At 44.7% G+C, this 24,495-nt stretch overlaps 1 protein-coding gene across 1 annotated transcript in view; it reads right to left on the minus strand.

Moving 5' to 3' along the window:
• Positions 1–24,287, minus strand: part of Tbc1d8 (TBC1 domain family member 8) — an 86,583-nt gene extending 62,296 nt beyond the window's left edge. Inside the window, exon 1 of the mRNA XM_010637126.1 lies at positions 24,210–24,287. Coding sequence (XP_010635428.1) covers positions 24,210–24,249 — 40 coding nt within the window. The 5' untranslated portion in view covers positions 24,250–24,287. The remainder of the gene's footprint in view (positions 1–24,209) is intronic.
• Between the last annotated feature and the right edge of the window lie 208 nt (positions 24,288–24,495).

The following is a 24,495-nucleotide window of genomic DNA, read 5'->3' on the forward strand; positions in this document are numbered from 1 at the left end:
TATCCTTTCTTTTTTTTTTTCTTTTTTTTTTTTTTTTTTTTTTTTTTTTTTGATGCTGGAGATCAAACCTGGGCCCTTGCAGGGCAGGCGGCAGAACCACTGAGCCAAATCCCCGGCCCTATTCTTAATATCTTCTGGCAGAAGAAAATATGCCAAGTTTGCCAGACATGGTGGCAAATGCTTGTGACCCCAGTACTCAGGAGGCTGAGGCAAGAGGATTGCTGCGCACTCAAGGCCAGCCTGGCTCCATGATGAGTTCAAAGGCAGCTCAAACTACATAGTGAAGCCCTGCCTCAAAAAACCCAAACAAACAAAATTTCAACTTCATCTTGGACTTTCCCTGCTCTGGCTCTAGAATCAGCGATTTTTCCAGGGAACTCTTTACTCTTCAATGAAGAATGGTATTTAGAAGCTAACATCTGGGTCAGGCATGCTCACCACTAACTCAGTGGAAGGAGCTAGGGAATATGTCTATATGTATGCATGTTCCTATTTTTAAACACATGCATACATATATTTAACACATTACATCTATTTGTATTCTCATATAAAATCTGTATATAGAAAAACTGAGTTGGCACAAGCACCTCCAAGTGCAATCCACTACCACCTTGGTCTTTTACACGTTTGCAACTCCCTTCCTCCACAACACTGAGAAAGTCAGACTCCACTGCTCACATTATTTACCTACCCAATAGACCCTCCTGTCTCGAACCACATGCCCTCCTCACCCTGAGTAGGCACCCACTGCCCATGGACCCAGCCCCTGCCAAGCCCTTGGTCCACCCCATCCAATGACCTTCCTTAGAAGGAGGAAGAAAGGACACGTGGGTGTTTAAAGCAATTATTCCTTTGGCTACTGGGAATCCTCTCCTCCTCCCCCTGGGTCCACTCCTAACTTCCAGGTGACCAATAATATAAGAAGGCTTCAAAAGGACAAAGGGGCTGCCACCTACTGAGAGATGGGAGTGGCCACATAGAGAGGCTCAGTGATTAGGGACAGGGTGGGGTGAGGTTTAAAGTCCTATTTGTGAAAAGCTGGTGAGACAGCATGTTTATCCAGCAATGCTAAGGTTAGTGACAGAGAGGCTGACAGAAACTGGCCAGGAGCTAAGGGTCCCCTCACCCGCCACACACAGACACTCAGACTTCCAACCGAGAGACCTGCTTCAGAACCTGCATCCGCTTTGCTGAGAAGAACCTAAGGGAACCTGGGCAACAGCTACAGGAGGAAGAAGCAAGAGTGTGCAGCCCCTGAGTAGTACAATACGGAGTGGTGATTCTCAACTGGAGAGGTGAGGATTTCTCTCTCTGAGAAATCCCAGATGTCCCAGGCAGATGTCTTATGTCCCTTCAGTTGTGGGGGAGGGGGCAATCAGCCACAAGATGACTTCCAGTTTTGGCTCCAGCAGGCAAAGGGCTTGGAAACCTCCCTCCCATCCATGCAAGAAAAAGCTGAGCAAGCCAGGTGTGCTAGTGCACACCTGCGTCGGGAGGCTGAGGCAGGAGGATTGCCGTGAGTTCCAAGCCATCTTGGACTACACAGTGAATTCAAGTCCAGCCTGAACTACAAAGAGGTGGGGAGAGGGAGGGGAGAGAGACAACTAGACTGAACATCACAGACTTTTCAACACTTCAGATAATTGAGGTCACAGGCCAATCCACATCCCGAAGTCTAGAGGCACTAGGGAGAATCCAGAAAACCCTAGCCAGGCTTTGCTTCCTGGGTGTTAGTCATCAACCACAGGATGCCTGAATGTTGGCTCTGACCAAGTGCTGGGGCTTAGCATGGACTAGCACAAGAGTAAGAAACTCCTGCCAGCCACTGCCTTCAAGGAACCCCAAACCTGCATAGGTTGTGGTATTGGGCACTGAACCTAGGGCCTTTGCACTAAGCCACATCCCCAGCCCTTTTTTTATTTTCAGGTATGGTCTAAGTGGCCTAGGCTGGGCTCAAACTTGAAATCCTCCTGCCTCAGTCTCCCAGAGTCCTGGGATTACAGGTGTGCACCCCAACACTTGGCTGGTCTTAACACCAAGGGTCCCACCAGGTTGCCACCGTGAATAGTCAAATTTGATCATTGTCAGCTCTGTGCTAGAAGAGTAACCACTGTGTAATCATGTTGCCAGCACTGCCATAACAGGAAAATCAGAGTTAAACAAAGCAGACTAGAAACCACTATTTCCCTTGCAAAATAAAATCCTCAACAAGATATTGTTGAACAGAATCTGACAATGAGGAAGATGAATTATATACCATGAGCAAGGGGGGCTGGCTCCAAGCACACAAAGATGGCTCAACTAAAAAAGAAGTTAAAATGCATCACATCAACAGGCTAAAGAAAAGTCATGGGCTGGGCATGGTGGTGCATGCCTGTAATCCCAGCACTCAGAAAGCTGAGGCAGGAGGATCACTGCAAATTCAAGACCAGCCTGGGATATATAATGAGTTCCAGAGTAGTCTCTGAACTACATAGTGAGATCCTGTCTCAAAAAAATATTAAAAAAATAAAAATAAAAAAATAATAAAAAAAAAAGAAGTCATGATTATATCAACTGATACAGAGAAAGCATTTGAGGGCTGCGGAGTTAGCTCAGTGGTTTGGCCACCTGCCTCAAAAGCACAAGGTCCCGAGTTCGATCCCTGGGACCAAAAAAGAAAAAGCATTTGACAAAACCTAACACCCATTCATGATTTCCAAAAAAGAAAATGCTAGCTAGGAAGCAAGAACTTTAACTTGGTAAAGAACATCCACAACTACTCAAAAAGAACCTACAGTTAATATCATACTACACAATGAGAAACTGAATGTTCCCACTAAGATCAGGAACAGGGTAAGAATGCTTTCAATATCATTCCTAGTTAACATCAAACTGAAAGTCCAAGCTAATACAGTACGACAAAATGAGGAAATAAAAGCTATACAGATAGGGAAAGGGGAAATAAAACTGTTCCCAGATGACATGCCTGTCCCTGTAGAAAAATACCAAATACCAAAGGATCAAGAAAAATTTAAGGTTGCTGGGGATTTAGCTCAGTGGCTCCGTGTTTGCCTTGAAAGTGCTAGGTCCTGAGTTCGATCTCCAGTACCAAAATAAAATAATAAAACCACTAGGCTAAGAACCTTCTAAAAAAAGAAAAAACTTAAGGAAATAAGCAAGAAGAGCAAAGCTGCAGGATACAAGGTTACTAGACAACTGGTGTCCTATACACTAGTAATGAACGACTGGAATTTGGGGGGAAATATTTCATTACCATTGGCAACAGTAAACAGTACATTGCAGGGCATAAACTTGACTATGCATAGGATCTATATGCAGGTAAGAAAAGTTGTTGAAGGAAACCAAAGATCTAAATGAGAAAGATAGTCCTTGAGTTGGAGGACCCAATCCTGTAAATTCCTCCCAATTTCATCTACAGACTCAATGTAACCCGCACACTATTTTGTAAATACTGAAACATAAACTCTAAAGCTAACAGGAAAAAGTAAAGACCTGGATGAGGCAACAGAATCCTGAGGAACAGCTTTGGAGAACTCACACTAGATTAAATAAAGTCTTACTACAAAGCCACAGGAGAAATCAAAACAGTGTTGTTGTGATGATAAAACAGCCACACACATCAGTGGGAGGGAACAAACAGACCCACACAAATGCAATTGCCTGATGGTTGATAAAAGGACAATCCCATGGAGAATGACTGTCTTCAACAAATGCTGAGGAACTGGACATCCACACCAAAGAACCAACCTAGACCGTATGGACTTTACACCTTTCACCAAAAGAACAAATGGATACCAGTAGGACTCGGATATAAAATGTAAACATGAAACTTGTAAAGAAAATCCAGATGATCCTAAGTGTGACTAAACCTAGGTGAGTTTTAGAGATGATACCAAAAGCACAATCCATGCAGGAAAAAAGTCTGATATTAGACTTTTTAAAAGTAAATTTTTTTATCCCATTCCCCCAAGCCCCTCCCCTCCCTATGTACAAAAGCTTTGTTTCCATTTTTTCTTCTATTTTCACTTTTTTCTTATCCCTTTCTTTTCTCCCTCCCTCCTCCCTTGTTGCCCTTCTCATTTAAACACTTTCTTCCCATTTCCCAACATCTATCATATATTTCTGTTCTTACTGCCATTTTCAGTTTCTCACACCAGAGAAACAATGCAGTATTTAAATATGTGTGTCTGATCAAATCACTTAGGAGTATGGTCTTGAGGTCCATCTATTTAGCTATAAATGTCTGAAGCTTATGCTTCTTTATGGCAGAGTAGTACTCCGTTGTATTAAAAAAAAAACACACATCTTCTTTATCCACTCACCAGGTGATGGGCATTTGGGCTGTTTCCAAGATTTAGCTATTACAAACTGTGCTTCTATAAACGTGGTGTGCATGTATCTGATAACAGACTTTAAAATGAAAAACATTTGCTCTGCAAAAGAACAGGAGGAGCCAGGTGTGGTGGTGATGCCTGTCATTCCAGCACACAGGGGGCTGAGTTGGGCAGACTACTTGAAACGCCCCCCTCAAAAATAAACAGTGCCAGGGATTTAGCTCAGTGGTGCCACACCTGCCTCACAAGTGCAGAGTCCTGAGTTTGATCCCCGGTAGCAAAAAAATAAACAAACAAATAAAGATAAGAATCAAAAGACAAGCCACTGAAAGAAACTATTTACAAAACACCTGTCTAATAAAGGACTTGGATGCAAACTATCAAATAATTCTTGGAACGCAACAGAAAACAAAAGGCCTAATTAAAAATGGGGTAAAGATCTGAACAGATACATCTCCACTGAAGATAAACGGATGGCAAGTGACCCTGTGAAAAGCTCCTCAACACACTTCTGTCAGTGGGGAATTACAAATTAACAACTAAGAAGGTGTCACTGTGTATCTAACAGAATGCTAAAATCCCCACAGCCGATCATACCAGTCCCTGCGAGGGTGTGGAACAACGGGGACCCCGTGACTGACAGTAATGGGTGGTGAAAGCACTTCAGAGACGGCTTGGGGGTTCTGACCAAGCCAGCCAGTCGCATCCTATCACAGGGCGCTGACACTCGCCAGCTATTCACTCAACCGACATGCACACTTGCACCCACAGAACACCTGCATGCCACTGCTGAGGGCAGCTTTGCTCATATTTATCCGAAACTGCAATAAACCAAGATGGCCTCTGATGTGTGACTGCGTAACCACACTGCGGTGCAGCCATTCGATGATGCGACAAGGCAGCCGACCGGCCTATGAGAAAAACCTCAACGGACGGCAAATGCACAGCACAGAGGAAAAGGCCCTCCTGGAATGCTACAAACTACGGGACTCCCACGGTTCTCAGAAAAGGGAGCGCCGCAGCAAGCGTGGCAACCTCAGGTTGTATATATCAAATGCAGGGGGATTTTAGGGCGGTAAACATGCTCTATGACACAGCAACTGCGGATACACAACACTACGCATGGCCAAAACCCCCAGAACTTTTAAGGAGGAATGAGGCTTAATGATTACAAATGTTTTAAAATAACTGAGGAAGTCATGGGCTCCCGGACTTGATGTAACTGGCAATCTAACCACAGAGCAAATGTATGAACTACAGAGAGCTGGGGAAAGGCACAGACTTGGGTGATTCTGGAAATCAAGGGAGTCAGTGAGAAGAAAGGCAAAGAAATGCTCCTCTCTAGGGTACCCCATGCCTTAGGGCAGGAAAGTCTGACACCAGCACACAAGTGCACTGGAAATGAACATTAAGGGAGCACGCCCTCTGACCCAGTGAGGCAGAGGAGACCGGCAGCAGCTCCCCAACTCCTGGTAAGTCAGCCCTTCAGCCCAGAGCGCCAGAGGAGCCCAGCCACAGGGCAGTGTTCATGGCCCCCTCTCCACCCACCCCCACGCAAACAAGAGAAAGAGGACCTCTCTGAGGCTCCTAGATGAAAACTGAAGCCCACTGGAAAAGTGAAGAAAATCTGCAATAAAGCCACACCACACCACCATAGTTGGTAAGTCGGAGGGACCAGCACCTCACATCGGAACCTGGTCTAACTTCAGGGGAAAGACAGCTGGAACCGGCAGTAGAACCTTGCAGAGCTCAGAGAGCTCAACTTGGGCCTTGCAGCTAGAAATCAGTGTGAAACTCAGGGGACAGCTGCTGGTTTGCCAAGGCTAATTTAGACCTGCACACTCCTGCCCACACTGTCTATTGTGTCAACAGAGGCAAACGCTGAAGGAGGCCCTCTATTTCTATTTGTATTTTTTTATTTTCAAAGTAATATTTTTCTCTTATCTTCAATCATTTAAATAAATTTTATCTATCTTTTGCTTTTCTCAAATGTTTTTCTTTTTACTTCTTCTTATCTTCTTTCTCTCTCTCTCACTCTATCTCTCCCACCTTGATCTCCATTACTCTCCCTTTTTGTTCCTGTTCCTATCCTAATTCAAATTTATTTTCTTTCTTTTCCTTTTCTTCTCTTTTTCCTTCTCTCAATTGCCATAAGTTTTAAAAGGCAGTGATTACAGTCTCTAGCCTCCCTATTGCTGTTAGTTTGTGCTGTTCTTGTGTATATTTTGTTCCTCTTCTCTTCAACAGCTCCCTAGACTTTGTAAGATCTTCCTGTGTCTTCTGACCTCACTTCTAACCTTTCTCTATCCCTCCCTCCCCAACTTCTAAGTCCCCATCCTGAAGGGTAAAGTTGCTATATTGAAGCACTATAAACATATTTTGGGCTGGTCCTCGATTTTGATTTAATGCACACAGTTAAAGGTGATAGATTAATAACTACCACAAATTGTCATTTTCTAAGATGTGCTTGATGCTGCTGTGTTGCTGATTGTATCAGTTGGGCTAAGGTGTTGTGAATGATCTAGTCAGTTGTCTTCCCTGGTATAATGAAAACGAGATTGTGTCAGAGACATTAGAGACTCAAAACCTAAAGACCAGCTATATCTGGAAGACTGAAGTACTAACCCAGGAATTAAACCAAGGACAGGACCAAGGACAAAAATAGAAACGAGAAGACATTTAAACAAGACACAAACACAGACTTCCACCCCAAAGGGAATGAAGTAGAAAACTCTGAGGGAAATGAGGTGGAAAAGTCTGACAGTCAACCATCTGGACACCCTGAACCAATAGCAGAGGAAGTTAAAAAAAAGGGGGGGGGTAAATGAGGCTCTAGAAAAATTCAAACAGAAATCATTTCCCAGATAACCACAGAGATGTAAGAAGAATGAAAGACATGATTAGAGACTCTAGAATAGAAATAGATTTTTTTTTTTAAATAGATGAGCTCAGGACCATGATGGAAACCATGAATGCCCAACATAGGAAAAAAAAGGAATCCATGAAACAGATTCAAAGGGATATCCAGGAGATTAAAAACTATACAAAGCATTCACAGCAGGATGAACAAGTGTGAAGACAGAATTTCAGATATAGAGATAGGACTGCGGTTGGTGACCAGAAAAGAGAGATCTCTTAAAAACAGCAATGGATCATGAGAAATTGATTGAAAAACTCTTCGGTGATGCAAATAAGAATAATATAAGACTGACCGGAATCCATGAAGTATCAGGAGAAAGTTCAAATGACATTAAAAAAATACACTGTTCACAGAATTAATGACAGAAAACTTCCCAAACAGGGGGGAAGAATGTGACATACAGATAAGTGAGGCAGATAGGACTCCAACTAGCCATGATCAAAAAAAAAATCTAAACCTAGACATACAATAATCAAGATCCAGGAAACCCAACAGAAGAACAAAATACTACAAGCATTTAGAGAAAAGAAACAAATCACATGCAAAGGAAAGCCCATCAGAATCACAGCAGACTTTTCAACACAAAACCTCAAGTCACGGAAAGCCTGAAGTGAGGTATTTCAAGTCCTAAAAGAAAACAACCTCCAACCTAGACTGATGTATTCTACAAAACTGTCTTTCAAAATTGATGGAGAAATGCGATACTCCCATGACAAAGAACACCTGAAAAACTTCAAGAACACCAAACTGGTACCCCAAACACTTCTAAGCAATATCCTCGAAAAACAATAAAGACCACAATTCTGTAAGGGCCAACAGAGGAAATATACCAGGCAAGGCAAGAAAATAAAGGAAAAGATGGAAAAATAAAAAACAAAAGAACCAACAACAGGAAAATAACATGACAATGAAAAGACAATACATAACAGTTATAACCATCGATGTCAATGGCCTTAATTCACCAATCAAAAGAAACAGGCCAGCCAGGCATGGTGGTGCATGCCTCTAATCCCAGCACTCAGGAGGCTGAGGCAGGAGAATTACCGTCAGTTCAACACCAGCCTGGGCTACATAGTGAGTTCCAGGTCAGTCTCAACTACATAGTGAGCCCCTCTCTCAAAAAACGAAAAAAAAGAAAGAAAGAAAGAAAGAAAGAAAGAAAGAAAGAAAGAAAGAAAGAAAGAAAGAAAGAAAGAAAGAGGCTGGCAGAATGGATTAAGAAGCAAAATTCAACAATATGCTGTATACAAGAAACCTACTTAATCCACAAAGAAATTCATAGACTGAGAGTAAAAGGGTGGAAAACAGTTCTCCATGTGACAGGAGACAGCTCTCTTATTTGCAGACACAACAGATTTCAAACCAAAACTAATTAAGAGAGACAAAGAAGGCCACATCCTTATAAAAGGGAAAAATGCAGGAGGAAGAGATGACAATCATAAATATGTATGCACTGAATACTAATGCCCCCAACTATACAAAACAAATATTAAGGGATACAAAAAACAAAATAAGCACTAATACAATTGTAGTGGGGGATCTCAATACTCCACTGACAGACAGATCATCTAGACAAAAAAATCAACAACGAAATAACAGAACTGAACCAAGTCTTAGAAAAAACAGACTTAGTAGATGTCTACAGAGTGTTGCACCCCACAAAATCAGAACATACATTCTTTTCAGCTGCACATGGGTCATTCTCCTAAACAGACCACATGCTAGCTCATAGAACATGCTTAAGTAAATGCAAAGGAACTAAAATTATCCCCTGTATATTATCAGACCATAGTGCAATTAAGCTGGAGATCAATAGCCTAAGAAACTGTAAGAACATGACAAACCCCTGGAAATTAAATTACACCCTGCTGAACAACCACTAGGTCACAGAGGAAATTAAAGAAGAAATTAGACAGTTTCTACAATTAATGATAATGCCAGTACAACATACAGGAATCTATGGGACACAATGAAAGCAATTCTACAAGGGAAATTCATAACAGTAAATGCCCATACTAGGAAAACAGAGTGAGCTCAAATAAACAACCTAATGCTTAACCTTAAGCTTCTAGAAAAAGAAGAGCAAGACAAACCAAAAGCTCGTACAAGGGAGGAAATTCTAAAGATCAGAGCAGAAATTAATGCTATGGAGACTAAGAGAACTATACAAAAAAAAAAAAATACACACACACACAAAAAAACAAAAAAACAATGAATCAAAGAGTTGGTTTTTCAAAAGAATAAATAAAATTGATAAATTTTCAGCCAACCTTATCAAAAAAAAAGGAAAGAAAAAGGCTCAAATTCATGCAATTAGGAATGAAAAAGGTGAAGTCACAACAGATCCAGCAGAAATCCAGAGGATCATCAATACCTTTTTGAAAAACTTTTGAAATACTTTGAAAAACTGTACTCTAATAAAATGGAAAATACAGAAGAAATGGACAGATTCCTAGATACATATGAACTTCCAAAGTTGAACAAAGAAGACATAAAAGTCTAAACATCCCAATTACATTCCATGAAATTGAAAATGTAATTAAAATATTACCAACAAAGAAAATCCCAGGTCCTCATGGCTTCACTGCTGAATTCTACAAGACATTTAAAGAAGAACTATCACCACTTCTCTTTACACTCTTCAATGAAATTGAAAGGGAAGCAATACTTCCAAATTCATTCCTGGAAGCAAGTATTACTTTAATTCCAAAACCAGGGAAAGACCCAACCAAAAAAGAGAACTACAGGCCAATCTCCCTGATGAACATAGATGCAAAAATCCTCAATAAGATACTGGCAAACAGAATACAGAAGATCATCAAGAAGATCATACACCCTGACCAAGTCGGATTTTATCCGAGGATGCAAGGATTTATGTATGTTGATACATAAATCAATAAATGTAATATACTGTATCAACAGAGTCAAGGTCAAAAAACATATGATCATCTCAATAGATGCAGAAAAAGCATTCGACAAAATTCAACACCCATTCATGATAAAAACCCTACAGAAAATTGGAATAGATGGTCTTTATCTCATCCTGATAAAGGCTATCTATGAAAAACCAACAGCCAATATTATTCTAAATAGTTAAAAACTGAAAACCTTCACACGAAAATCTGGAACAAGATAAGGATGTCCACTGTCACCACTCCTGTTCAATATAGTTCTAGAAGCATTAGCCACAGCAATTAGACAAGAGAAAGAAATAAAAGCAATAAAGATAGGAAAGGAAGAAGTTAAACTCACTATTTGCTGATGATATGATACTCTACATAGCAGACCCAAAAAACTCTACCAAAAAACTGCAACATTTAATTGACAGATTACGTAGAGTGGCTGGATACAAAGTCAACACTCAAAAATCAATAGCCTTCTTGTACACAAATAACAGACTCACTGAGAGAAATTAGGGAAACAATTCCTTTCACAGTAACATCCAAAAAATTGAAATATCTAGGAATCAATCTAGCGAAGGAGACAAAAGACCTCTACAATGAAAATTATAGTACTGTAAAACAGAGATAGAAGAGGATACAAGAAGATGGAAAGACATTCCTTACTCCTGGGTACGAAGAACCAATATAGTGAAAATGGCCATACTACCAAAACTTCTATACAGAACCAATGTAATCCTGATTGAAATCCCAACAGTATATTTCACAGAACTTGAGAAAACAATCCAAAAATTCATTTGGAACCTGAAGACACCTAGAATAGCAAAAGCCATTCTAGGCAACAAAGACATGGCAGGGGTTATCACAATTCCCAACTTGAAACTATATTACAAAGCCACCGTGATAAAAACAGCATGGTACTGGTAAAGAAACAGACCCAAGAATCAATGGAATAGATCAGAAGATGCAGAAACAACACCAGACATATTCAGCTACCTCACCTTTGACAAAGGAGACAACCATCCTCACTGGAGGAAAGATAGCCTCTTTAATAAATGGTGTTGCAAAAACTGGCTTTCAACTTGCCAAAGATTAAAATTAGATCCCTATCTTTCACCATGCACTAACCTAAAATCCAAGTAGATTAAAGATCTAAATATCAAAACAGAAACATTAAACTTACTAGAAAGTAAATTAGGTAGAACTCTCAAAGACATTGGCGTAGGAAAAGACTTTATGAACAAATCCTCAGCAGCACGAGAATCTGCACAAAGAATCAACAACTGGAATTTCATTGTATTAAAAAATTTTTGCAATGCAACATAAATCACCAATGGAGCTAAGAGACAACCTACAATGTGGGAAAAATTTTTACCAGCTGTTCCTCAGACAAAGGTCTACTATCTAGAATATATAAAGAACTCAAAAAAATTATATCCCCCAAATACAAAGACCCAATTCAAAAATGGGCATCTGAAATGAATAGATATTTCTCAAACAAAGAAGTAAAAGCAGCAAATAAATATATGAAAAAATGTTCAACACCACTGGTCATTGGAGAGATACAGAGGAAAAAAACACTGAGATTCCACCTCACCCCAGAAAGAATGGCTGCTATCATGAAATCAACCAATAACAAATGCTGGTGGGGCTGTGGGGAGAAAGGAAGCCTTCTCCATTGTTGGTGGGAGTGTAGACTCGTGCAACCACTGTGGAAATCAATATGGAGATACCTCAAAGAACTAGGATTAGAAGTCCCATTTGACCCAGCTATCCCTCTACTGGGTATCTTTCTAGAAGAATTAAAAGAATCATATCACAGTGATATATATGCACCCATGTTTACAGCAGCACAGTTCGTAACAGCTAAAACTTGGAAACAACCCAAATGTCCCTCAACTAGAGACTGGATAAAGAAGATGTGTTTTTTTTCAATAAAATGGAGCACTACTCAGCCATAAGAAGAAACTAGAAACACTTACAGCTAAGTGCATGCACATTGAGGCTATACTCTTAAATGAAATAAATAGGACACACGAGTAAATACTGAATAATTTCTCTGGTGTAGAAAACTAAAAGTGTAAAAAGGTTCAAATGGTATAATTGAGAAGGTGAAATAGGAAGAAAATGGCTAAAGGGGAAGTGGAAAGGGGAGGGGAAAGGAAATAAGGGAAAAGAAATAATGTCAAAAAATGGAAACAAAGTCTTTGTAAATAGGAAAGAGTTAAGGGGGAGAAGGGAGGGCAGAGGTATGGGGAAAAAATGAGAACCAAGATATATCATGTAAAGGTCCAGATCCCAATGATAAATGTAACTACTGTTTGTTTTAAATGTACCAATAAACTTAATGGAAAAAAAAGAAAAAAAAAAAGGGGAGAGCAAGTGAGAGAGCCAGACTTTGCACTGCTGAGGGGCAGTGGACAGACAGGCAAGGGAGAGACAAGAAGGCACTGTGCGGTGATGACCAGAAGTCACAGGCACCAGCTCAGGGTGAGCTGACAACAGACACCAGTGGGTACTGCAATGCTGAGTTCTCCCCGGTAAAGCACGGTTTCCTGGTGTGACGGGGAGAGTGTTCCAGAAGAGAAGGGCATGCATACCAAGGGACAGCGAGGATGGGAGAGCCACTGGGATGTGGGAAGGGACCATGCAGTCGGTCACCTGAGTGTTCGGAGAATCTCAAACCTCTTTTGCCGTTGGATATAACAGTAAAAGCACAGTACAGAGGACCTCTGTAAAAAAGAGGCTTTTTCAACACTGAAAAAACACACTGATTGCTGTGATAATTTTGGCTACACATAAAAATAATGGCAACTAAACTTATTTTTCCAGAGTATTTAAGTTTTTCTCAACATTTATAATCCCAACGCTTTGTTTCGTTTTGTCTTTTAAGCTTAATTTTTGTGTCTGTTTTGGGAAAAGAGAAAGAGACCCAGAGAAATCCTTAAATGGAGCATGACTATCTTTGCATTAATCTATTCGATTGACCTGTGTCTGTTTGATTAGGAGATGAAATGTTACAGCTGTCCTGGGCCGTCTTCTCTTATTTTGATTCTATTTTGTTTTGTTTTCTTGTTTGTTTTTTGGTTGCAGGAATCAAACTCGGGACCTTGTGCTTGTGAGGCAGGCAGTGGTACTACTGAGCTAAATCCCCAGCCCTTGTTTTGTTTTCTTAGACAGGGTGACTCCATACAGTTCAGGCTGGGCTTTAAGTATGCAGCCCAGACAGGCCTTGAACTCGCAGGGATCCTCCTGCCTCAGCCTCCCACTATGAACATAACATGCACTACTTCACCTATCTTATTTTTATTTTAGTAAACTTATCTCTATAGCTATCCCCCTTTAAAATTGCCCCCAGAACACACACAGTAAAGCACTCAGCAAAAGCTCCTTTACATCTGAAACTCAGACCCCCCAGCCCTGGAAGATTTCATTACCAGAGAGGAACAACCACAGTGTGCTATCCTTTCCCAAGCAAATCCACAATGCCAGAGAACAAGCCCAGTGTTTCAGGAATGGTGATGCCTGCTCAGAGCAGGGTAGGCCTCTCTGGAGGGCTGGAGAGATGGTGATGGCATCAGAGGACAGGATAGCTCAGGCGTGTCACACCTGAAGCTCTTCCAAGGGGACAAGAAGAGGAGGCGCAGGGCGGCAACACTGGTGATGTCAGGCACAGGCCAGTGTGTATGTTGTGTCTTAGCTGAACAAAAAAGCTTACAAAGCTTTTTAGACAGGATAAAGCTCACAGGCCAAGGATGTAAATATGCACCTGTAGGAATGTGTTTTAAGCTCAGTGTTATTACCAAAGAGTCAAGTTTTTAAACACTGGAGTTTGCATAAACTAAAAAGGTTACTATGCTGTTGTTACTGAAGAAAGGAAAAACTTTCTGTGTAAACTCAGCGTAGCCTAAGTGTGCTATGCTTTGAAGTCCACAGGTGTGCAACACACTGAGCCTTCACCTGCACACACAGCCTGGCCCAGAGTGGCTTCCAGGCCACAGGGACCATGCAGGTACTCTGTTTTTCACCTTTTCTGCCACACTTTCACTGTACCTTTTTTAACTCGGATATACGCTTAGTTCTACAGATACCTGTACTGCATTACGTTGCTGTACAAGACTCAGGCTGGGACCACACAGCACAGCTTGCAGGTGAGGGGCAGTAAGCCACGTGGCACCCAGGTGTACGACGGGCAGCCCGTCCCAACTGGGGCTGGCAGTACACTAGGACACTTGCACAATCACAGCCTCACCTGATGCTGCACTCTTCCCAGAACACGTCCCACCACAAAACAACACAGGGCTGTGTCTCCTGTTGGTTGTCTCTTGGAAACCCTGACACAGTTACAGAAAGAAGCGTTTCTAAATGTGCCAGCATACAAGTTAGAATTTATGCCCACGATTGATTCCCTGCTCTGTCTACAGAGAGGTCAGAGTTGCTGAGCACACCTGGCCCCCACATCTAGCTTCTGCTGCCACTTTCCGATAAACAGGTCCATGGCCCTCTGGAGAAATGGTTGGTTCCTTCTAGGCCTGGAACAGGATATACAGAAGGTGACCCGGGGGCATCTTGTAGTTACAGAAAGTAAAGGGGTGCCCACCCTCCCACACACACATGTGCACCAACATGGAAAGAGGGCCAGGAATTCCACAGTATGAAATCCAACATGCTCTACCTCAGCCAGGGCAGCAGACTGGGGCTTTCCCCCTTGGTTGACCAAAAAGACCAATCACCCAGGCCATCCTGAGAAAAATAAGACAAACTCCAACTGAGGGTTACTCCACTCCATATATAACCAGCAGACCCCAAAACTACCAAGGTCATCTAACAGGGACAGCATGAGAAACTGTCACTGCCAGGACATCTAAATATCACATTGTGTCCTGAATGGGACTCTGGCACAGAAAAGGACTAAGGAAATCAGAACGAATTTACAGTCACACAGTTCTGTAGGTCAGGAGTGTGACCTGGATCTCTGGGAGCCAGGATCAAAGTGTTAACGGGGCCATTCTTCCCAGGGCTCCAGAGACAAAGACAAGCCCTTCGCTGCCACTTTGCTGGGCTTCTGACTGTTTTCCTCAGTACATCAAGGCAGCCAAGACAGCACTACTAATGATAAGAAAGAGGCCAAGCTGCAGGAGCATCATAGTGAGCTCAAGGCCAGCCTCAACTACATAGAGAGACTCTGTCTTAAAAAATAAAAAAGACAACAAAGAGGACTTCCAGAACTGCCTCTGAAAGTGGCAAGAAGGATGGAATAAGCGTCTTCAAAGCAAGATGGAAGACTGTGAGGGGAATTCATGGTGATGTGTCTCATACTGTAATACATTTTTTAATTTAAATATTTGCTGTATTTTTTAATCACACTTCGTACTAGCAAGCTAATAAAAACTGTAAAACACCAACATCCTACACACAGCGCGAGTCTCCTCTAAGACCCCACCCATCTTCTCTCAGAGGGGAGGAAGCAGCTGAGGCTCCGAGAGCTGGGTGACAAGGACGTCCTCAGCTCCAGCCACTCTCCTCTGTGCTGCACCAGGAACATTTAAAGACAGGGCAATGATTATTTTTCCAAACGATCTGTCACCCACAAACCTGCACTGCCATCTACATGCAGGCGCCTTTTCCTTACTGCACCCAGACTGGCAAACTCCTCACCATATGCCAAGGAACAGTCCGCTGTCACAGCCCACAAGGTGGGCTCCAGCCCCCACCCACCCGCTCCACCTGGCCGGCTGGCACTACAGGAAGCCCCTCCTGTCGTCTCAGGGAGCACAGGGCTCCTATTTTTAGGCTCTCAGAATAACAACTCTAGCTAAGCAAGATGTTGAGTGACAAGTTTTATAATTACAGCCCCAGAAGGGGCTCACTAACTTGCTTCTAAGCCACAGGGCTGCTATGCTGTTAGCTTGGCTGGGTCTGATGCCCATGAGTGGTACCAGGCTTAGGAAATGACAGCCAATGACCCGGGACAAATGGGGACACATTCAGAGAAGCATTCCCATAAATTGGTGGTTTTCATAACCTCTGGGCTGGGCCCTGAACATAACCACAGGCAGGTTGGCGGAGTTCTCTTCTCTCTCCAGAAATAGCACCACGGTATTTTAAAGCCCGTTTCTTTAAAAAATGTTAACGCTCACGCCCTCTGCGAAAAGCATTTTAATGACAGCCTGAAAAAACTAGTGTCTTTTTTCATCCTCGCATTAGAGAAAGCAGCTTCCTTATCATCGCAAGGCTCAGACACAATCTATGGGAGCAGCCCCAGGAGGGAGAAAGTTCCCAGATTCGAGGACAGACTCCAGACAGATGTGGGACAGCCTCAAAGTGCAGCCACAGGCTCCCAGGATGCCAGCACCCGCCAGAGAGACACCTCAGGGTCTGCATCTGCTGCGTGTTGGGCTGTCAGGTTTGGCTGCTGTCACTATGAGGGCAAGGGGGAAAGCACATCAAGCAGCAGGGCTGGGGCGGGGGTGGCTCAGTGACAGAGTGCCTGCCTGGTCTGTGCACAGCCTGGGTCCCATCGCAAGTGAATGCGAGCACACGCGTGTGCGCACACATGTGCGCGTGCACACACACACACACACACAGCTGGAATAAAAAGAAAAAGTCTCTATTCATGAGAAGTCACAAATAACTCCAAAAGACCCCAGGAAGTCCTTTCCATCTATTTGAAAGAGATGTCAGGGATATTTGCATTCTCAACCTGAAGGACCTGCAGTCTAAGTAAAATTCATCACCCAAACAACAAAAGTGTTTTCCCAAGGCATTTTATACAATTCTGTGTCCCTTCCGGTGTGAATCCCTTAGAGTCCCCAGATCTCCACTAAGCCAAAAGATGACAGCACTATTTTCAGGGAGTACAGCAGCCCAGGGTACGGCCAAGCTACAGGGTGATAACCACATCACACAGGATGCTCAGTGAGCCACCTGATGAGCTCATCTCTTATTCACTAAGTAGATGACACAGGTGACCAGTGTCCATCTCAGGTGACAGACCGTCCTGTCAATCCACATCTCTGCTGCCTGTGCCCAAGAACGGGCATCCAGACAGCAGCATTTCAAGGGCACAGCAGGGGTGGGCTCTAGCCTTGGTCCCCAAGAACAGGGCAGAGAGTCAGGCAAGGTGATGGCAAACAACTGTAGTCCTGCACTCTGGAGGCTGATGCACGAAGATCACTGCACATTCAAGACCATCCTGAACTACAAGGCAAGACCTTGTCTCAAAACAACAACAAAAAAGAACAGGACAGGAAGCTGACTCATGTCACACCCCGGATATCTGAGAAGGGTGGCAGCCCCACAATGGCCCTTTGCTTCCTCAGGAAATCAAGGAGGGATGGGGGTGGCTGCCAGCCTTGATCAGCCAGGGAGGTCACCTGCCTGTCCTATCCCTCTGCCATTAGAGGACACAGGTGTTTTGGGATCTTCACTCAAACTGAAAACTACTGGGAACGGTGAGTGCTTCTGCCCTTTACGATGAATCGAATCATGGCAATGGTTACACAAAAACGTGAATCTAGTATCACTGAAGTGTACTTTTTTAAAAATTTAAATATGCTTACAAGTCTTTGGGGAGGGGGGTACTGGGGATCGAACTCCAGTCCTTGCACTTTCGAGGCAGGTGGCAGAGCCACTAAGCTAAATCCCCAGCCCTATTTTTTATTTTTTGAGACAAGGTCTTGCTCTACAGTCTAGGCTGGGCTCAAACTTCCAAGTCTCCTTCCTCAGCCTCCCAAATCTAGGGACTACAGGCATGTGCCACCATGCCTGGCTACCACAATCAACATTAATGGTAATTTACTAGGATTTTTCTTTTAACGAAGCCATTTGGGCACTTCTAATAGCCAGACATTTCTGTAGCTGGGCTCCAAATGTAAATACAAAATCATGAGCCCAACCCCATTCCTCAAGTGAGGAGCTGTAAACACAACTGACCCTAAACACGCTCTGAGCGCTCCCTGCTTGACCCTGCCAGTCCCTGGAAGACACTCCCGAATAATGCCCAGATGGGCCACCTGCTTTGCCTGGGAGTGGGTGTAGGGAGCCTCTCTGCTGCACGGAGTCTGTCAGCAGGGCAACACTGCTCCAAATGTACCACTAAAAGCATCCTGCACAGAAACACACAAGGGACACAGGTCCTAAGCCAGGGGTCACTGCGTCTCACCAGCACGCGTAGCTGTGGCCACTGCCAGGCTGCTGTCCACTTGGCTGGCCATGGGTCTGAAGTTATCTTCTAGCAGGGCAGTCCTGCAGAGCTATTAAAGACCTTGTGATAAAAAGGTTATTCAAACCAATATAAAACAGAATGCCATGGGCCTACAGATAGAAAGAAAAATCAAGACTTAACCAGGAAGATGGGCTTTAAACTGGGCATGGTGGTGCACACCTATAATCCCAGCACTGAAGATGCTGAAGCAGGAGAATCACTGCAAGTTCAAGGACAGCCTAGACTACATAGCAAGACACTGTCTCAAAAAAAAAGTGAGAGCTGGGCTTTGAGATCTGATAATCTTCAGATGAATCGTCAGCTCCACAGGAGCGGGGCAGACAAGTACGTGCTCCTCCGCTGCCAACCCAGGACCACCCAGGACTGTGTGCAGCTCCTCCTGGGCATCAATGCGCCTTCTCTGCTCGTCCTAAAGGCATGAAAGAGGACTGGCACCCTGGTGCCACCTCCACCCCTCCTTATGTGATCCCACCCTTCCCATTTTCTAGGCCTCTTTCCAGGCATCTCCTGTCTCCCCTTCTAATCCCCCACCTGCCTCTCTTAGGAACCAGAACCCCCATCCACGAAGCCTAAACAGCAACAACAGAAACTACAGCAGGAGCTGGGTGTGGTGGCACACACCTGTAATCCCAGCACTCAGGAGGCTGAGGCAGGAGGACTGCTATGAGTTCGAGACCAGTCTGGGCCACATAGTGAATTCCAGGTCAGTTTGAACTACACGGTGAGACCATGTCACAAAAAATAAAAATAAAAAATAAAAAATAAATACTACAGCAGGACCCCATGCTGCAGCTAAACAGAACAGCACATGCCGCACTCCCTTGCAGTAACTTTCACCTGTGGGTGACACATTCCAAATTTCTCCATGCGTCGGAACAGACTGATTAGGTCAAGCACTTCAACAGCCCATTGTACTCTGTACTGGTACTGCAGACTTACTGCTTGAGGCTGAGTCACTGGCCACTTTGACCTTTTTATTTCATTTTATTTATTTTTTAAGACAGGGTCTTGCTTTGTAGTTCAGGCTGGTTCTGAACTCACTACGTAGCCCAGACTGGCCATGAAGCGATCCTCCTGCTGGGATTACAGATGTGCACCACCACACCTGGCTGTTTTATATTATTTATTCATTTATTTACTTATTTATTTTAGTGCAGTACTGCAGATTAAACCCAGAGTTGTCACTAGGCATTTTTTTTTTTTTTTTTTTTTGGGATGGGGTCATGCTATGTTGCCTGGTCTAAACAGGAACTTAAAATCCTCCTGTCTCAGCCTTCCAGAGTGCTCTAAATCATAAAGAGAACCAGTTATGAAGAATCTTTTCCAAAACCCTTCCCGAAGAAAAAGTAAGCTGAGTTTCCATTTGTCCTCCTAAAAGGGATTTGTTATGAATTCATTTGATTGTAGAAAATTTGGAAAACATATAAAAGAACTAAGCATATTAGATTACTCAGCCCCACACAGAAGACTGGAAAGTCCTGAAGACTGGAAATTGAGACACACACACAAGATTGAACATGAAATACAAAGAATCCTCACTTCCTGCTAAACAGTGGCAGAAAGGCTGCGAAACTTGTTCAGCGAGGCTCTGGTTCGCGGTCCACAACTCAGCCTGCAGCCAACTGTAATCAGAAACGTGGCAGCTGCCTGCCAGCACCTTCTGCTGCTGCAGCCGGGCTCTGCCAGCTTGGCCCTGCAAGCCAGGCTCGCTAATGGCCCTGCACATAATTAGATGCGGAAGCGGAGCTGGGAGGATTCAATAATCAGAAAAATAAATACAGCAGCAGCGCATCCTCTGCGAGACGGAAATCAATAGGAGGGCTCTGAGGGCCAGGAATAAAGATATTTCACAGGCTCAAGCTGGAAATGAAAGGCAGGGCTCAGGCAGGAGACTCTGGCCCTTCACATGGGAGCCCGTACAAAAGCAAACAGCTTGAAAACCTAGAGACTGCGGTTCCATCAGGGCGACAGGCCACATGCATTTCAAGACAGAAGCACACAAGCAGGTTTTAAACAAACATCTTGACCGCAGCCATGCACTGGGCACAAGAAGCCATCAGGCCCTCCCCAGGAAGCGTGCGAACAGCCAGGGGGCCACGGTGGGTCTGTCACACTCAGCGCAGTGTGCAGGTAAACCCAAGTCAGAGAGCAGGTGCGCCCACCAGGAGCCCCTGTCTATGAGGCTTTTATTCCTTTACACAAAGCCCTATTTCTTCTACTTCCATGTCAACATCTGTCTTTGATAAAAGTGTTTTCAGGCATCAAATTACATCTAATTTGCTGCGACTAAATGTTTGCAACCCACAAAGGCCTGAGTGCCTGTGGAAGGTCTGGGGGACCCTTTGTCTCTTCCCAGCACCCCCAGCACCTAGCTCCTGGTGTGCCCTAAATAAATCTTTGTTTAATGAACCCTGTGAATAAGACACATTCAAAGGATAGAGATCCGTAAGATCCCTGGAAGAAAGCTGTCTCCATATGCTAAGTAGCTGGAGGCCGGCTGCCCTGGGTCAGATCTTGAAACCTGATTACTCAAAGCTGCCATCTGTCACTTTTTCAGGGACTTGCAACATAGCAACAGTTCACAGGTCTGTAGGTACCGCACTGATCTTGTCTACATCTTAGCCTAGTTGCTCAATATCTCCAAGGAATAAAGTTTCTTTGTTCTGAGAAAACAAAAGCATTACAATATATAAGTCTCTGCGCCTGCAAAATGTGTACTCTGCAATGATGAGGCTTCTCTGTAGTTGCACAGATGGGAATTTAAGCACCGACTCTAGACAGAAGAAAAAGTAGGAGGGCAGGTAACTGGAGGTGGGTAACTCAGGAGAAGGAAGGGTTCCAGCGGTTCCATGGAATGACCCGTCATGGTGGGACCTCCCAGGAAGGTGACATTAACAAAGCCTGGTCAGCAGTCACAGAACCTGTCACCGTCCTAGGTCCCCAGGTCATGGACCAGGGCTCAGCCCTCTGCAGGTCCTGACTAGGGCCAGGCCCCTGGCAAGGAAGAAGGGGGAGTGGATGCAGCGTCCACTTGCCCTGTCCCCAAGGCAACTACACACGTCGGGGACAGCGCTCACCTAACCTGTCATTAGGAAACCTGTGTTCTGACCCCTAGGCTGAACTTCCGCCCACACCGTTGGGCAGAGAATACACGCTAAAAAAGCAAACCAGAGCCAGTAATGAGGGGGAAATCAAGTAAAATTACAATTTAGTAAGATGGAACGGAGGTAGCTTGGCAGAGGCACCTTCCTTCCTCAGACTCACAGACATCTCAGGATTTTGAGTTTTCTCTCAGGAACTGTGATGGTGAAATCTGATTGTTCACAGCTTCCCATTTAGGAAAGCCTGCTGCAGCCTTCCAGATCCTGAACCCCCAAGACAAAGCCAGGGCCCAGTACTTGTTTGCCAAGTGCACTGACATCAGAGCCGGGCCATGGCAGCCCTGGTCATGCCATGCTGATACCTGGCTCTTCGGGGTGCTCGGTGCTGGGGAGGCACCCACTGAAGTAAACCACGTTGAAGCCTTTGCTGGGTACAGGATCCCAAGGGGCAAGTGGTGTTACAGAGAAACGTAAGTTGTTAGAGCAGTAAGAATGGAAACAAATGCCAGAAAAATCTCCCCTTGACTTCACCATCTCAACCAATCCAACTCAAGTGTTTTCATGTTTCTTTCGGTACTGGGTAATATTTCTTGCAGGTAGAAAAGCAAGGAGGTAGGAAAGCAGCATCTCAGCATAGGACCAGGTTCTGTTCCCACTGCTTTGAGAAGGTGCCAAACACTTATGGTTTGGCCCCACAGGAAGCCCCAAAAGAACGCAGTCCATCTCAACTCCAGAAGTCATCTGTTGCTCTAGAGTCACAAAGCCCTGAGTTCAAATCTTGACCCTGATTGAGGCTTTCCCAAGAACCCTCACTGCCACCAGGCCCAGCATCCTCAGGTGTCCCATGAAGATACGGACCACCATGTAAGTGTGCAAAGACCCAAGCCAGCTCACCTGTTGCACAATGAAGTGTGTCCCTCCCCGCAAGAATATGCTGAAGTCCTAATCCAACATCTCTAAATGTGCATTTTAAAATAGACCCACTGCAGATGTAAATGTGAAGAGGAATAAATCTTTTTGGTTTTTCAGATTAGAGGAGTTTTATTAGAAATAAGAGTAGCTCCTGGATTTCCAGGAGAGGTCCAGAGTGGGTGGCCACATGGCCCCAGATAAACAGGGCACAGGACGTGCTTGATGGTTTAATGGCCCCATCAAAGGGGCTCTGTGGACTCAAAATGACCGGCTAGACCTCAGGCTTCTAACACAGTTCTTCAACACGTGGGGTTTAAAGGAAATTAGGAATCTAGAGAACAAACAAAACTGATTATTTTGCACTTAAGCTCGAAGAACTCAGGCACTCAGTAGGGAGCAGCTGTACCTCCCTTTCGTAGGGAAGAGAAATAAATCTAAATGTGATATGACATTACATGGGAGTTAGACAGCCCCTAAAGCTGCTGTGAGGGCATCCTGTGAAGGTGACCACATGAAAGGAGCCACGAAGGGGGATCCCCACATCCCACAGAGGAAGGGGCTGTGTGGCTACAAGAACCCCAAAGATGCAAAGCAACCAGCAGAGACTGGAAGAGGGAACAAAGACTCCCTTCCTGGGAAGAGTAGCAGCCTTCGGCTCCCCAGGTCTGCTCTGTTCTGCGCCTGCCAGTTAGCCACACTTAGTTACAGCAGCGAGCTCTACAGACACTCCCACAGAGGGCAGCCCGCCTCCCTGCCACCTCCCCAGACTGCACAAGAAGCTTCTATTTACCAGGTGTTGACACTGTGCTCTCTGTCTCTCAATCTCTCTCGCCTACTGCCCTGATTTGCCAAGCATCCCAGAACAGCAAAGGGTGAATTCAGGGAGGAGGGACCACATATTCAAAGACTACATTAATTGTTTAGCAAAAAAAAATCATTTACCTTTTAGAAAGGGTGGCCAGGTGTGGTGACACACACCTACAATCTGAGCACTTGGGAGACCGAGGCAGGAGGATCACTGTGAGTTTAAGGCCAGCCTGGGCTATGTAGTGAATTCAAGGCCAGCCTGAACTGCATAGTGAGGTCCTATCTCAAAACAGCAACAAAAAATTCGGCTTAGAATTTCTCTAATTTGGCTTAGAATTTTAGCTCAGTGGTTCCATCGCCTGTCTCACAAAGTAAAGGTCCCGAGTTCAATTCCCAGTACCAAAAAAGGAAAAAAAAAAAAAAAACCCCACAAAAGAATTTCTCTGAGGGGACAGGGGAGGGGTAAAGCCAGTTTTAGGTAACATCCTCTTTGTCCCCACGAACACAGCTTGAATTTGCTAAGGTTTCTGAAACAGCAAATACTACCCTGATCATACTTGGCACAGGGAAGAGTCAGGAACAGCATTGCCCCAGCCCACACCCTAGGGTCACAGATGTCACTGGGTGGGCTGGGTCCTGGCCTCTGCTGGTCGTGGACCCCTCAGGTGATCACAACGCACACAGCGGAGATGGCCAGCGCCATCCTGAGGGACCTGCAGCTGAGCCCCCACTCTCCATGCACACCTGTGTGAAGTCCCTGCAGCCAGGGAGAGGGACAGTGGGACACAAGCCACACTAGGTACGACAATATCACACCTGCCACTTTTCCCCCCAAGGGCCCAGCCATCCATCCCACCAGACTCAGAAGAGTCTTAGTGCCTGGTTCCCTCCCTCTTGGATCCCTAGGTCACCTCCTGGCAGCCTGGGCTCCACCCTGAGATCACACACCATAGGTCTGGGTGCTGTCAGACTCAGGTGGTGTCACAGGCCTCCCAGACCACACACCTGCTGCCCTTCTCCATCGCTGCCTCTGCTCTGTCCACATGGCTCTTTCGCAGTGGGTCCTGGATAAAGACTGGTGACTCCTCCTCAGACACACCACACACCCCAGCCAAGCCTCTGCTTTATCTGCCAAGTGCAGGGGAGAGTCCTCCCCGCTGGTCACGGTATGGACTGGACACAGCAGGCTGCCAGGTAGGAAGCTGTCCCTCTGCCACAGGGCGGACGGAAAGCTAAGCATGCTAGAGTCGGTGTGGGCTCAGCCTCCCTGGGCCTTCACCCAGGGTCACAG

The sequence above is a fragment of the Fukomys damarensis genome, unplaced genomic scaffold (assembly GCF_012274545.1).
Source record: "Fukomys damarensis isolate Sample0158 unplaced genomic scaffold, DMR_v1.0_HiC HiC_scaffold_9, whole genome shotgun sequence".
Lineage (NCBI taxonomy): Eukaryota > Metazoa > Chordata > Mammalia > Rodentia > Bathyergidae > Fukomys > Fukomys damarensis.